At 35.5% G+C, this 16441-nt stretch overlaps 1 protein-coding gene across 5 annotated transcripts in view; it reads left to right on the top strand.

The window, feature by feature from the left end:
- Nucleotides 1–6026: 6026 nt before the first annotated feature.
- Nucleotides 6027–16441, top strand: part of phb2a (prohibitin 2a) — a 31471-nt gene continuing 21056 nt past the window's right edge. For 4 of the 5 annotated variants that reach the window (XR_012385071.1, XR_012385070.1, XM_073912358.1 and 1 more), the window contains exons 1-5: nucleotides 6049–6100; nucleotides 10958–11087; nucleotides 11287–11371; nucleotides 11885–11964; nucleotides 13575–13759. Coding sequence is in view for 3 of the 5 variants with exons in the window: in XM_073912358.1 (XP_073768459.1) it covers nucleotides 6080–6100; nucleotides 10958–11087; nucleotides 11287–11371; nucleotides 11885–11964; nucleotides 13575–13759 (501 nt within the window). In the remaining 2 variants the exon portion in view is untranslated. Of the gene's footprint in view, nucleotides 6101–10957; nucleotides 11088–11286; nucleotides 11372–11884; nucleotides 11965–13574; nucleotides 13760–16441 lie in introns of all 5 variants that reach the window. The other variant, NM_199681.2, reaches the window with a different exon arrangement.

Here is a 16441-nt window from a genome sequence, read left to right as displayed (position 1 = left end):
ATTAGTTCGCCTTTTAAGTCTTTTGGTTCTTGAGCCGTTCGTTCATCACGTGACAGAATGACTCAAACCCGAGGACTCGAGAGATGAACGGTTCAATTCTTTTTCCAGGTCTAAACGCATATGATTGGCCCGTGATGAGCTAATGACTTTAACCCGATAGAGGACTCGAGAGGTGAACGGTTCAATTCTTTTTCCGGCTCTAAACGCATATGGTTGGCCCGTGATGAGCTAATGACTTAAACCCGATAGAGGACTCGAGAGATGAACGGTTCAATTCTTTTTCCGGCTCTAAACGCATATGATTGGCTTCTGTCTTTCCGCGATGAACGACTCAAAAGACTTTAAATGAACGATACCACCTGCACAAATGTGCACATGCGCAGATGAACGAATCACTCCCTGAGACGACTCGTAGTTCCCGAGTCATATTGAAGATTGGTTCAAAATGAACAAATTGCTGATGAACGACCAATCACTAGTGGTTAGCACTGTCGCCTTACAGCAAGAAGGTCGCTGGTTCGAGTCCCGGCATTTCTGTGTGGAGTTTGCATGTTCTTCGTATTTTGGCATGGGTTTCCTTTGGGCGCTCTGGTTTCCCCCACAGTCCAAACACATGCGTATAAGTGAAATGGGTAAACTAAATCGGCTGTTGTGTATGGGTGTTTCCCAATACTGGGTTGCGGCTGGAAGGGCATCCGCTGCATTAAAAAAAAATATATGCTGAATAGTTGGCAGTTCATTCTGCTTTGGTGACCCCTGATAAATAAGGAACTGAACCGAAGGAAAATAAATGAATGATTCTCGACATATTTCAAACTGGTTTTGTGGTCCAGAGTCACATATATGCTTTTCATGCGAGTTCAAAACATGCCTAATTTGACTAAACAAATGTCTAGCTTTGTTTGATTTACTGCTCAACCTTATTGTGTTTTAAGTGTGCACACCGGTAACTGGTGAACTTCAGTGAATTTTTACCAGCGTTGGCACGGCTATCCTTCAGGAGTGAAAGACAAGTTCAATAGACCTCCATCCATAACCATCATGCTAAAAAGAGTTCAGTCTAAACTAAGCGTATAGCTGTAAATTTCCTGGAGCTCAGACATTCATATGCTAATTGACCCTAACATCTTCTGCTTTTTCACAAACCGCTCTCAAGTGCAGAGCTGTAAAGCTAGAGACTATTTTTAATAGTCACGATTGAACTTACAAGGGATAGTTCACTGAAAAATGAACGTTCTGCCTTCATTTACTCCCCCTCCACTTGATCCAAACCTTTATGAGTTTCTTATTTGCCTGTTGAAAACAGGAGAGGATATTCTGAAGTTGCAAGCAGAAATTGACATAGCAGGGGAAATTATAAATGTCAATGACTACTAGTTTTGAACATTCAACAAATAAGTGTAGTAAATTTCTAATTAATTCCCATAAATTCCTGTAAATTACCATAAATTCCTTTCAAGTTTGCAAATTTACCAAATCTAGATGAAGTTCTGTGGAAACACCAAACCCACTCTATTTAAATAGTCAACTGTAGCTTCTTCTGTATTGCTGGTTTGCATGACTAAATTGTTGTTATACCACCGCAAGAAAAAATGCACCTTAAATGGCACCAACCAGTCATGGTCAGTACAAGACTTCCATATATTTCTCTAGTTGGATGGGAAGACCTGAAATGAAAAGGTTTTTCACCCTTAGAGATAATCCAACCTACTTTTAATGATACAAAACTGCAGTGAAAATGCAAACTGAGTCAAGGAAACCCCAATCTAAGCATTCAGCTGTGCCAAACAGTACTGTATTGTACAGTACAGTGGAAAAGCAGTGCTTTCAATGGACTAACTTCATATACTCAAGCTGACATCATCATAAAATAAAACTTTTATATGCACTGTTATGATTTTTTTAAATAATTACACAGTAATTAACTGTATTATGAACTGAATTTTACTGTAGGACCACTATGTTACTGTATTTTAAAGTTGCATTGTGGAAAATACTTTTTATTTTTCAGTAAATATACACAATACTGCAAACACATACACAGCAAGATAAACACTATAAATGTAAGTACAGTACTTTTGCTGTAACTGATTTACAGTAAAGCTACTGAAAAACTGAACTGTAATATGAACTGTATTTTACTGTAGGACAGGTTTGCAGTATGTTACTGTATTTTAAAGTTGCATTGTGGAAAATACTGTTTATTTTTCAGTAAATATACACAATACTGTAAACACATACACAGCAAGATAAACAACGCTATAAATGTAAATACAGTACTTTTGCTGTAACTGATTTACAGTGAGCTACTGAAAAACTGAACTGTAATATGAACTGTATTATACTGTAGGACAGTTATGCAGCATGTTACTGTATTTTAAAGGCGCACTGTGAAAACTACTGTATGTTTTACAGTAAACACATACAATATTGTAAATGCACACACAGCAAGATAAATGGTGCTGTAAATATAAATACAGTATTTTTGCTGTAACTGATTTACAGTAAGTTACTGGCAAACTGAACTGTAAGATGAACTGAATTTGACTGTAGGAGAGTTATGAGGTATGTTACTGTATTTCAAAGTTGCATTGTGAAAATCACTCTTTTTTACAGTGAACACATACAATACTGTAAATACATACACGGCAAGATAAATAATGCTGTAAATGAAAATACCATATTTTTGGTTTAACTGATTTACAGTACGTTACTGGCAAACTGAACTGTAATAATAACTGTATTTTACTGTAGGACAGTTATGCAGTATGTTACTGTATTTTAAAGTTGCATTGTGGAAAATACTGTATATTTTACAGTGAATATACGCAATACTGTAAATACATATACAGAAAGGTAAATGGTGATGTAAATGTAAATACAGTACTTTTGCTGTAACTGATTTACAGTAAGTTACTGGCAAACTGAACTGTAATAAGAACTGTCTTTTACTGTAGGATAGTTATGCAATATGTTACTATATTTTAAAGTTGCATTGTTAAAATAGGTGTATATTTTATTTTATTGTTAAAATTGTGTGAACATGCTCTATATTTTTTAAATGGTGTATACCTTAAAGCAGTGGTCCCCAAAGTGGGAGAGTGGCAAGACAATGAGGGTGGGTCACATTGATTTACCAAAATCAAATAAATTGTGTTAAACTATTAGAACTGAGGGCAACGCAGTGGCACAGTAGGTAGTGCTGTCGCCTCACAGCAAGAAGGTTGCTGGGTTGCTGGTTCGATCCTCGGCTCAGTTGGTGTTTCAGTTGGGTGCTCCGGTTTCCCCCACAGTCCAAAGACATGCGGTACAGGTGAATTGGGTAGGCTAAACTGTCCGTAGTGTATGAGTGTGTGTGTGGATGTTCCCCAGAGATGAGTTGCGGCTGGAAGGGCATCCTCTGCGGAAAAATGTGCTGGATAAGTTAGCGGTTCATTCCGCTGTGGCGACCCCGGATTAATAAAGGGACTAAGCCGACAAGAAAATGAATGAATGAATATTAGAACTGCTATATTTTATCCATAATTAACAAACGGAGTAATATTTTAATAGGATAGTGGAGGTTGCGAGTAACTGGCATAGTTATTTTGGGATCGCAGGCTTAAATGTTTGGGAAGCGCTATACCATAAAGCACATTTTTATGTCAAAACATTATTATTTTGAGCATTATGAAACTAACATTGCCCTGAAATGAAGCTGGCTTATCTTAATACATTACAAACCATTTGAAATGTTTCAGGTAATGTTTTTATTAGCAAGATTTGAAACTTTATGACTGGTCAAATGAAAAAACAACTGTTGATGTAATTTAAAAAAGACTAATAATTAATTGGCACCCAATAAATAACTTTTACTACCTATTAAGTGGTATCTAATTAATAATTTATATTTAAAAAGTACAAGTGTATATTGAATAGGTGCTAGTATCTAATTAATGTTATGTAATAAATGCTGACTATAGATTTAATATGTTTGAGAGTGCGAAAAATAGAAAAAGAAAATTCAATATCTAAATATAAATAGCAAACTTTTTTGTGTGAATATGCTTCATATATAATTTTTAAAGTGGTATACCATAACGCATATTTTTGTGCAGCTATTATTGCTCTGAAATGTAGCTAGCTAATCTTACACTACATTTTTCGATACTAAAGATTAGAACTGTTAATGGTAATATTTTTATTTCACTAGTTAGATTGGACACTTTTCTGACTAGTTCTATGACAAGTGAAAAAAATTTATATATTTAAATTAATAATAAAAACATTAAATAAAATAATATATGTAAATATTAATGATTTATCAGAGGTTGCCAGAGCGGAATAACCCGGCAATTGCTCTAGCTTATGTTTTATGCAGCGCATGCCCTTCCAGCCGCAACCCATCACTCTCATTCACACACACACACACTCATACACTACGGCCAGTTTTTTTTCATTCAATTCATTTATAGCGCATGTCTTTGGACTGTATGGTAAACCGAAGCACCCAGAGGAAACCCACATAAACACGGGGAGAACATGCAAACTCCATACAGAAATGCCAACTGGCCCAGCCGAGACTCAAACCAGCAACCTTCTTGCTGTGAGGTGACCGTGCCACCCTAAATATGCTTTTTTTTGTGTCAAAACACATAATATTTTGCCCTTTATGGAACTAAAATTGGCCGGAAATGAAGCCGGCTCATCCTATTGGCTCTTCTCTTCGCTTGACCTAGTTGACCCGGGGTTGCTGGAACACAGTAGTGAACAGGCCCTCTTTTGGACGCACTGAAGTGAATGCCAATGAACGAACGCCTCGTCCCAGAAGAAGCCAGATGGGCTGATGTCAAACTAGTCAAAGGTCACACAATGACAGCGCAGTGAGCATCACATGGCTGTTCGGAGTGTTATTGTCACGGTGGTGAATTCATACATCCACCATCTGTCCTCGTGACAAGCGGGGATAAAAAGTGACAGATTCAGTACAGGATTTTGGAGCAGGAAAGTCAATCATGTCAGGTATATTTGACACAAAGAACAAATTAACCTGTGTGCCATACATGCTTTGGGAAACCATGTGAAATAATAAGCTATTTTCAAAGCAGTCATGTGAGTTAAAAGACCGTATCGCGAGACATTTCTTTCTTTTAATTAAACATACAACCTATTTTGATGCTACTACTTTAGATAGTATGCATTGAGAATAAGTACCTTGGCTATTAGTTCTTATTCTCTAGGTAGTGCTCATTCTTAGGTACTAGGTTTTAATAGATACTATACTGACTATTAAATATTCATTTGTTATAGTTCTTATTTATTAGATCACAATACTTTTTAATTTAATTCATCTTTATTTCTATATAGAGCGTTTACAAGATTGTGTCGAAGCAGCTTAACATAGAAGTTCTAGTAAATTAAAACTGTGTCTTTCCAGATTTGAGAGTTGTAGCTCAGTTCAGTGTGGTTTAATTTTCACTGCTGAAAGTCCAAACACTGTAGAGCAAATCCATCGATGCGCATCTCCACAAGTCCCAAAACCAAACAAGCCAAATCAAAGAAACTTCACCAATTGAATTGAAAGTGAATAAAAAACCTTGAGAGAAACCAGGCTTATTTGATCATGATCATTTCTCCCCTGACCATATTCCCACATAGACATCTGATATATAGTCATATAAGCAGATTACATATATGTCATACAAGTTCATATTTGGATTTCACTTTGAGAATGTCAATCAAAGTGTTTCTGCAGACTTTTTTTATCAAGTGTGATTATAAAGAATCAAATTAATTAATGTTTACCATTGGAGGCTGGTTATATTCACAGACTGTTGCCACAAACATGTGTTTAAGCCTTTTATAATAGTGATTTTTGCATAATAGGTGCCCTTTAAAAGACAGAAGGAAGCTGTTCCAACGCTAGCCCGACTGAGAGCTTCAACTTACCTTTACAAAAGTTCTACTGCCACCTCTTGACGCGTTCAAGGACTCATAAACTCATACAATACAACTCCCATAATGCCACGGCATAGGCTTTGAAGTGCACAACCACGTGGTCGGACTGTCACAAGTGACGTCCAGTCGGTAGAAGGACAGCATGGCGAGCAAAGATCCCGGAGTAAGTTACTTCATATCTTAAAATATACATAACGCATTAAACAAGTGAATTAACGTTTTGTTTGCATTTGATAGCTGCATTTTAAGTAGCCGGTGTGCAGTAGTTTGCACTTAGCTGCGTATGTTTGTTCTTGTATGGCGTACAGCTATGCTAGCAGTGTGCTAGCTTCATGCAGGGTTCAGTTATGTCACTATGATGCAATATTGTTTAACTTTAAATGCGTGACCTTCACACATTAAAACTAACAATTATGATATTGCTCATTCTAACATCTTGTAATAATATTTATGTGGTTAATCAATAACAATACCTTGAACTTGAGCCCCCTCATCTGTCCTATACAAGGTCAGTTAGATATATTTGGATCGCTTGACACATCATTATGCCACATTTATTTATTCACTGGACTGCACAGATATCACCAATAACATTTTAAAGAGCTTTAATAGAAGCTTTCCTTTTATTTATGATACTACGAAAGTCTACTAATCAAATTTAATTCAGCCTGGTTGTTTAAGTATTTGATGTAAACCAGGGGTGCTCAAACTTTTTTGTACGAATGGCCAAATTATCTTGAGTCGAACATAAATATACCGAACTACTTCATTTCATAATGTTTCAAAATAAATAGAAAACATTACTTTGAATCACATTAACCAATGCAGTATCAATTTTTAATGATAATTTATTGCAATAAAAACAAACATATTCTAGTTCAGTGCTGAATACACAAGCAGAATCTGCCTTTGCCTTATCTGTGGCCTGACAGTACATATTAAACAAAATTAAAACATTTAATTTCAGTAAACCTTTCTTCTTCTTTTTTTTTGTAGCTTATCAATAAAACAAACAAATAAAAGATAACATTACATTTAAAATGACGATTCCAACCTCTCCATCATTCTCCTCTTTTCAAGTGGGATGGCGAGATAAATCATAGGTTACCATGTCCCAACTTTGGCCCCTCGCCCCTAGTTTGGGCATCTCTGATGTCAACAGTTTCCAGTATTATATATTTGTCTCTTTCACTCGGTTAAGTGCCTTTAAACATAATGTTCACGCATTGTATGTAGTAGGAGTATCAGGCATGTAGAACATGTGATAGCAAGTTTTCTTTATAAATGTATGGAATTATTATTGTTATTATTATTTTCTATATATCTGAAAGTATGATTGTGCTATTTAAATAGGCCTCATGGTGCTATATTGTGTGTATTATTATAAAAAATACTTCAAACTGTATAATATGAAAGACTGAGGAAGGGATCATTAGTAGGGGTTTAATATATTCATTGTCCATGATAGTATAATAAGCATAGGTTAAACAATATGTGTGCTGACATTACAGAGTATTTCACTCACTTTAAATGCTTAATGAGTACACCCCCTTTTAAAAATGAATATTAGTATCGAGTTTTCAGTGAATATAGCCAATAATAGCAAACTAGCAGAAATGTATTGGCTATATTTTTGGTTTTATTTAAATAGTTTAATTGATTCAAATATAAGTATGGCCACTTAACATCTTTACTCTCTACTCCCGGGGCCGTTTATCGAAGTAGTTATTTAGCTGCACCATCAACATGTAATTTCTACGAGGTGTGTCATTAGCCCAACACTCAACCCCCAACCTGGAGGACCAGGACATACACGCATACACAATGGACAATTTAGCTTATCCAATTCACCTAAAGCGCATGTCTTCGGACTTGTGAGGTAAAATGGAGCACCCAAAGGAAACCCACGCGGACAAGGGGGGAACATGCAAACTCCACACAGAAATGCCAACTCACCCAGCTGGGGCTTGAACCATTGACCTTTTTGCTGATACGACAGTGCTACTCACTGCGCCACTAAATTCAAACAAGTTATTGCAAAAATAAGTAGAATAAATAATTACAGACCACAAAATTTAACTTATGTTTGCAGGGCTCAACAATAAGGACTGCCCGGTGGCCCAGGGCCAGCGTGAGAGACACTTGGGACAGTAGACAGGATCATTACTGGCCCGACTGGGATAGTGCTGCCTTGTCACTTACATTTAATTTGTCTGACTATTTGTCAATTGCGTGCATTTTAAGTTTGTTTTAAGTCTTTAAACACTACCTTCTCAGTGATGTCGTAAACACTATATTGCTTTCCGGTTCCTCTTATCTGATTGAGCATGCTATTTTTTTCCGTAACCTGGTAACAATCAGTACAGCAAAGAAACAGCAACATGGCGGCAACATCAAATTATAAGGCTAAAAGAAAATGTCTGTTTCTAACTTCTTGAAAGTAGACATTTACGTGGGAACAACACGACAAAATAAAAATGAAGTGATGCTTTGCACAGTTTTCCGTCAGTTTGACAAGTCAGCCACCTTTTGTTAAATAATTTCAAACCGCAATAAAATACCCCCACATTTTCCATCCTGCTCTTTTTGCTTGCATAACACTTTTATTTACATTTTTTTAAAGTATTGAAATTCTACAGACTTTATTTTTGACACTTTATTTAAAATATGTGGCTAAAAATAGCTATTAACTTCCCTTTTTTTTGGTGGGGCCAGTGAAAATTTTGGCAGGGCAAGTAAAAATCTGAACCACTGGCCCGATCAGACCAGTAGAAAAAATCCTTAGCATTGAACCCTGGTTTGTTTCGTTTGATTTGTCCTTTTTATTAGATTTTTTATTATTTGGCCTTGCTCATTTTTGGACTGTTCTCTTAAATTTTTATTATTTATCTTAGAATATTTCTAGTTTCAGCTTTGGTACTGACTAATCTAATGAATATGCACAAATATATAGAAAAAAATATTTAAAAGAGAGGTCTGTGAGGGGTGTGCTCATTTCTGCTGAGCACTGTATATATAAAAACGTTTTGGTTGTGTGGATCACTGCTAAAATAATCATGATAACAATTTTCCCATAATCAAGCAGCCCTAATTTCACCATGCAATCATGCAGAGAGCAGCCAGAAATGACATGCCGCCATGTAAATATGATAAATAACATGAGGCTATTTTGTTTGAACAAACCACAGACCCAGGGCCTGTACTATGAAGCTAGTTTGTCTAGTTTGCACAAATTCTGGATTTTAGGTGCCATGAAGGAAGCTCAACCATAGTTTAGGGATGCACCGATACCATTTTTTTTGTAACTGATCCCGATACCAAAAACTCTTGAGTATCGACCAATACAGTAGGGCTGTGTAATTAATTGAAAATCTGATTTCGATTTTGGCTTTTAACGATTATGAAAAACCATTAATCGAGATAAACGATTATTCCATCACATACCGCCCCCTTTCCAGTTGTACTCATGTGGCTCTGCAAAGCTCAGTTCCACGTGAAAATGACTAAAAGCATGTGCTGTAATGTAACTTTTGCAGCACGGGATGCGCATCATTCATATTTTTAAAAGCGCGAAAGAGCATGGGCTGTTATGTGTGTGCTCACCGCGCTTAGCCTTGGACAGGTAGTGTGTGTGTGTGTGTTTGCTTGCGCGCGCCGCGCTTAGCCTCAGACAGCAGAACACACATCTAACGCCATCTTAATGTGAGCGCTTTAATGGTTAAATACATGCACATTTGTTTCAGAGCGCAGTGTTTAGTGATTATTCATATTAACCCTCATTTATGTAATAAACTAACAAGTTGAGAATCAAAAGACACGTGAAAGAGAAACCATATCAGAGCCGCACTATTCTTAGTGACAGCGTCCGATACACCTGCTGTTGCCGACTGTTTTTATTATTAATTAATAATAAAATCAAAAATACAGTGAAGATGCTTAAAGCACAGTTTAAACATAACATATTTAATTACTCATTTCTAATAACTGATTTATTTTATTTTTGCTATGATGACAGCACATTATATTTACTAGATTTTTTATTTAAGTGCTAATATTCAGCTTAAAGTCACATTCAAAGGCTTAATTAGGGTAAATAGGCAGTTCATTGTATAACAGTAGTTTCTTCTGCAGACAATCAAAAATAAATATTGCTTGAGGGGACTAATAATATCGAGCTATTAAAATAGATTTTAAAATATTTAAACCTGCTTTTATTGTAGCTGAAATAAAACAAATAAGCCTTTCTCCAGAAGAAAAAATATTATTGGAAATGCTGTAAAAAATCCTCTGTTAAACATAATTTGGGAAATATTTATATATAAAAATAAATTCACAGATGGGAGAATAATTTTGACTTCAACTGATAATCGTTTTGAGTAATCGTGAGTACAATTATGACCAAAATAATCGTGATTATGATTTTTCCCATAATCGAGCAGCCCAACAATACAGATCCGATCCGTTACTATGCCGTTTTTTTTTTTTTTTTAAACATAATACAATTTCTATAGTTCCGACAATCATAAACTCGATAATATATCTTCTTTAGTAAAAATAACGTATGCCTACTGTAAATGACAGACGACACAATCTCACTAAAAACGTGTCGCTTGCTGTAAACTAGGCTACATTTTTTGAGCATTTGTTATGACATTGATAGGATCTGTTGTGGTCCAGCTTGTTTACGTTTTAATATCAAGATATTTTCTTTAAAATATGTAATAGGCTACCATTATTGTTCCTCATCGCTGGTAAAATAACCTGCCTTTTTACTTGTACTTATTTACACTGTTTTACTTATAAAACAATACCTCGCATGAAGTCACCTTGAATGAGATAGAGAAAATGGAAGCACGTCAGCAATGAGAAAAAAATCAGATGCTCAAGACAATCTTTAAAATAATAACTTGTATTAAATATTTTGCAAATATATGACATGCGTGTTATAAAATCCCAATAACGTAATGCTAGGGGGAAATACTGTATTTCTAGAGTGCAATTATATTTGTGTTTGTGTCAGAATTTTTTGCAGCAGCTCAGGCAGATTGCCAGCAGAATGGGCTCTGGTCCTCGAGGCGCTGGTTTGGGTGTGAAGCTGCTCATTGGAGCTGGAGCCCTCGCCTATGGGGTCAAAGAAGCCACATATACAGGTAAATCACCATGCTGAATGATAAAGGAGGATTACGCAGAAATGAGGGGCTGTTTTAAAGGGATAGTTCGCCCAAAAATAAACATTTTCTCACCATTTACTCACAATTCAGTGGCAATCAAATAATACATTTTACCCCAAAATTAATAAGAATATCTACGCTTTGTTTTGATTTTAAAAACTAATTATGTTCCGTGTAGTGGAGGGTGGTCAGAGAGCCGTTATCTTCAGCAGAATCGGAGGGATGCAGATGGACACTGTACTTGCAGAAGGATTGCACTTCAGGTACATCACTAGCAACCACTTGCACTGTACAAGCCATTATCTTTCATTATAATAGTGGTACAGTAACATTTGATGGCAACGTTTATTTTAGCATGTTCTTAATTTGATACCACCATTTTTCTGTTTGTAAATATATAGGAGATGATATTTGACAGTTTCTTGTTTTCTTGTAAATACAAACAAATACAAACAAGTGATAAAATAAGTCCATGTAGTGTCCACAATTAAATTTTCCCATCAGCTCATAAATCCTATTAAGTATTTTTAACTGTTTAAAAGCATATTAGTAATCAAAAATGCGAGTTATTATATGACTTTTGATATATTTGGGATTTGTATTGTTGACCATTTTAAATAAAACAAAAAAGCATTTCAGGCATGCTTTCTACTGTAACATTTTTTTTTTTATTGTTTACAAGAAAGAAAAACAATATGAGAAATATCAGAACAACATGAGCAAGTGATGTCAATTTTGCAATAAACTCCTCTTTAAGAAGTCTTTCTTACATTTAGGATGCCGTGGTTCCAGTATCCTATTATCTATGATATCCGAGCCAGGCCCAGGAAGATTTCCTCTCTCACTGGAAGCAAAGGTAACAATTCATGCTGACATTTTATTAGGGTCGGGTACCGAAACCCGATGCCATTATGGCACGTTTGTAACCGGTTTGCACCGAACCAGCCTATTTACATTTAGTCATTTAGCAGACGCTTTTATCCAAAGCGACTTACAAATGAGGACAAGGAAGCAACTTACACAACTAAGAGCAACAATGAATAAGTGCTGTAGGCAAGTTTCAGGTCTGTAAAGTCTAAGAAGGAAAGTATTAGTAGTATTTATTTTTATTTTTTTTTTGGGTACAGTTAGTGTGATATTCAGAGAGGCAATTGCAGATTAGGAAGTGAAGTATGAATTTCGGGGCCTAATTCCAGTGCCACTAGTGCTGCGACAAGAACGTAAGAAGCATCAAGGGGTGCATCAAAGGCACACTCTAGTATGCGTTGTGTCACACCATCTCTAAATATTTAATACTAAACCGTTTTGAGGTATACGGACACCGTCAGCGATGTCAGGCGTTTGTTCTTGTTGCTTATACAAGGCAAAGTACGATGCATGCGGTGAGCGACTCCCTTCATCAACATGCATGATCGCATATATCTAATTTGCTTGAACTAAGCATTCTGAAGTATGGCTATATTTTGCAAGCAAGGATTCTGACACACCAACATGCAGCAGATGCTTTACAAGAGTATATTCTAATATATAAAATATGAATTGATGTTTACTCTAAACTTATTATAAATATATATCTTTATTGTTATTAATTATAATAACTTTATTATATTGTTATCAATTGTATTATATTGATATTGTTATCAATTATAATGATTAAAATATAAATATTTTGTCAAATAATTTTGTTTTGGCACCGGTATTGTTTTAAAAGTATCGATTTAGCACCAGTATCGAAATAACCCCAAACGATACCCAACCCTGCATTTTATTTGCATGTTAAACATTTACACGATAAAGTCCCAAAAGCCTGTGTCACTTGATTTATCCATTACCTTCATCAATAACACTTTCACTAACTTTTTTTTATGTCTGCCAGAGCTTTACCTTTTAAAAGTTTCACCAGTATTCTGATAATTTTCCCAAAAGAAATAACTAATTTCCCCCAGAATATTGTTATCTACACATTCTACACTCATCTTTTCATTGATAAATTTTTCGGCTTAGTCCCTTTATTCATCAGGGGTCACCACAGTGGAATGAATTTCCAACTTATCCAGCATACGTTTTACACAGCGGAAACCCTTAAAGCTGCAACCCAGTACTGGGATACACCCATACATGCTCGGATGCACAAACATACACTACGGCCAATTTAGTTTATTCAGTTCACCTATAGCGCATATCCTGTGTGGGGGAAAACGGAGCACCCGACGTAAACCCACGCCAACACAAGGAGAACATGAAATGAAATGAAATACATGAAATACCAACTGGCCTAGCTGGGACTCAAACCAGTGACCTTGCTGTGAGATGACAGTGCTAACCACTGAGCCATCGCGTTGCCCTTATCTGCACATATCCTTCAATATATTTCAAAAGAAATGACTTTAAACAAAAGATTTTATTCTGTTAATTATTTTGTCAACACTTGAAAGTCGATACACTTTTGTCTTCTGCCCATCGCAGATCTTCAGATGGTAAACATTGGTCTACGTGTGTTGTCTCGCCCGGTTGCCTCCCAATTGCCAATCATGTACCAGCAGCTGGGGAAGGACTACGATGAGCGTGTGCTTCCTTCCATCGTCAACGAAGTGCTCAAGAGCGTCGTGGCCAAGTTTAACGCCTCCCAGCTGATCACACAGAGAGCTCAGGTACAGTCTGGAGCAGTGACATGCGGTGAGGTTTGTGGTGACTCTTTCTGAGTCAGAACTGGAAATAAATGCACCCAATATATTTGCCAACTACTGATAGTGTTTTTTATTATTATATATTAATAATTATTATATATTACTTATTATTAATAATAATCATATTAGCATTTTTCTATACATATAGCAGGTATATATTGGGCCAAGGAAGAATGTAAAATGTATAGCGATTCAATATGCCTAGTCGCCACAGACAGCCTATAAAAAGCGACACGGCACCACAGCGGGTTATTTATTATTTCAATAATTTATTAATCTACCACTGTATTCGATCGATTCATCGGATAACCTTTTACCATTTTCTTTAAAGATCTTTTGACTGAAATGCAATGGAGCAGGTAAAAGTCTATAAAAGCCAATCACATATATGAATATGTTATACGTGTAGCATTGCGATGTAGCTGTATATCGGTACTGTTGGGAGGCATGCATTGTACGATATAGTCACATCGCACTGCTACGAGTGTGATATTGCGTTTATACAACAGTTCGATGGCATAATTGTGTATACAAAAGATAATCAAACACGGAGAGAGCTAGTGTTTGAATGATTATCTTGCTTAATGTTTAAATTGATGACAATACATGTGATTTTGCCGACAGATTACAATGCTGAACCCCATGAAATGTCATCAGTCTACAGAGATTTCCTAGTATTTCTTTGCTGCCATTGGGAGATCACAATAATTAACCCCAAAAAACCAAAGCAACGCAATCACTACTAGATTAATGTTGTGTTTGTGATATGGAAAAACATCAAACACATGCGGGCATTTTTTTTTTCTTTCTGTTTAGTGAACTAATCTGCTGTAGCGAAAACAGGAGACCGGTTACATATCCGGTTTTAAGACTTTAAGATGAGTCCCATCTCACACTTAACACACTACAATTATTACGGTATAAATACAGCACTACAACATCCAAAAAAGAGAGATTGACTTGGAAAGCCACTTACCAGTTTTATAATGATTTGATCAGCTGTAGTTTAAAATTATGCTGGGTTATTCCCCTCTCCTTTAAGTGCTTATGTGGTGTCTGTTGATGGACATCGTCAACTGTCTTTGGTCTGATCAATGACAGGCTAATGGCCGCTGACGCGCTGTTTCTCAAAAATTATAAATATTTTAAAATAGGCACTATCCTTAGAAATAAACTGCATAGTTTAAATCTAAACAACTACATTCTTACCTAAAAAGCCTTAAAAGTACATAATGTTGTCCAACAGCTGCAATATTGTCAAACTGTAGAGTGTCCTTTGCTTGTTGCTGTATGTGGGCGGAGTAATACACAAGGGTGAAGAGGCTAGACGAGTTCTTTTACTGGCAGAATATTGCACGGCTATCAGCCAATCAGATTCAAGAACCAGACAGAACAATTGTGTGCGTTTATTTATATATATATATATATATATATATATATATATATATATATATATATATATATATAGTACATACACATTTACATATATATGTTGCAAAATAAACTTGTATTGCTATTGAAAATTTGCTAATGTAAAATTACATTAGTGTACTAAAGCTAATCAAATTAACATTATACAAACAAGAAGTGATGAATATTTTCTATGATTATATGTATTTTTCTTAAGGCATTGATTACTACAAATTGTGTTTGTGATACGGAAAAACATTAAACACATGCGGGCATTTTTTCTTTCTTTCTGTTTAGTGAACTAATCTGCAGTAGCAAAAACAGGAGGCCGGTTACATATCCGGTTTTAAGACTTTAAGATGAGTCCCATCTCACACTTAGCACACTACAATTATTACGGTATAAATACAGCACTACAACATCCAAAAGAGAGAGATTGACTTGGAAAGCCACTTACCAGTTTTATAATGATTTGATCAGCTATAGTTTAAAATTACGCTGGGTTATTCCCCTCTCCTTTAAGTGCTTATGTGGTGTCTGTTGATGGACATCGTCAACTGTCTTTGGTCTGATCAATGACAGGCTAATTCTCTCTCTCAGAAATTAGCAATATTTGAAAATAAGCACTATCCTTATAAATAAAGGGCATTGTTGCAATTTAAATAACTGCATTTTCACCTACAAAGCCTCAAAAGTACATTATGTTGTCCTGCAGCTGCAATATTTGTCAAACTATAGAGTGTCTTTTGATGGTTGCTGTATGTGGGCGGAGTAATGCACAAGGGTGAAGAGGTTTTACGAGTGCTTTTACTGTCAGAATGTTGCATGGCATCAGATTCAAGAACCAGACAGAACAATTGTGTGTGTGTTTATTTATATATATATATATATATATATATATATATATATATATATATATATATATATATATATATATATATATATATATATTACATTGTTGCAAAATAAACTTGTATTGCTATTGAATTTCCATTTGCTATTTTCTATGATTATATGTATTTTTCTTAAAGCATTGATTACTACAAATTTAATCAATAATTTTTTTGTAATCGATTAAATCATATTGTTTGATTAAAACTTTCAGCCCTAGCCAATTTTTGTGCATTACAGTGCAGTTTGTAGGATTGACACCTAGTGGTTGAACTAGCCATTGCAGTCCGAATTCAAAATATTGGAAAGTGTTTTTTTTTTCTTGTTTGCCAGATTAATGACCCC

The sequence above is a fragment of the Danio rerio genome, chromosome 2, assembly GCF_049306965.1.
Source record: "Danio rerio strain Tuebingen ecotype United States chromosome 2, GRCz12tu, whole genome shotgun sequence".
Classification (NCBI taxonomy): Eukaryota; Metazoa; Chordata; class Actinopteri; order Cypriniformes; family Danionidae; genus Danio; species Danio rerio.
The sequence above is the reverse complement of the archived record's forward strand: the minus strand, read 5'-3'. Positions and strand labels throughout refer to the sequence as shown.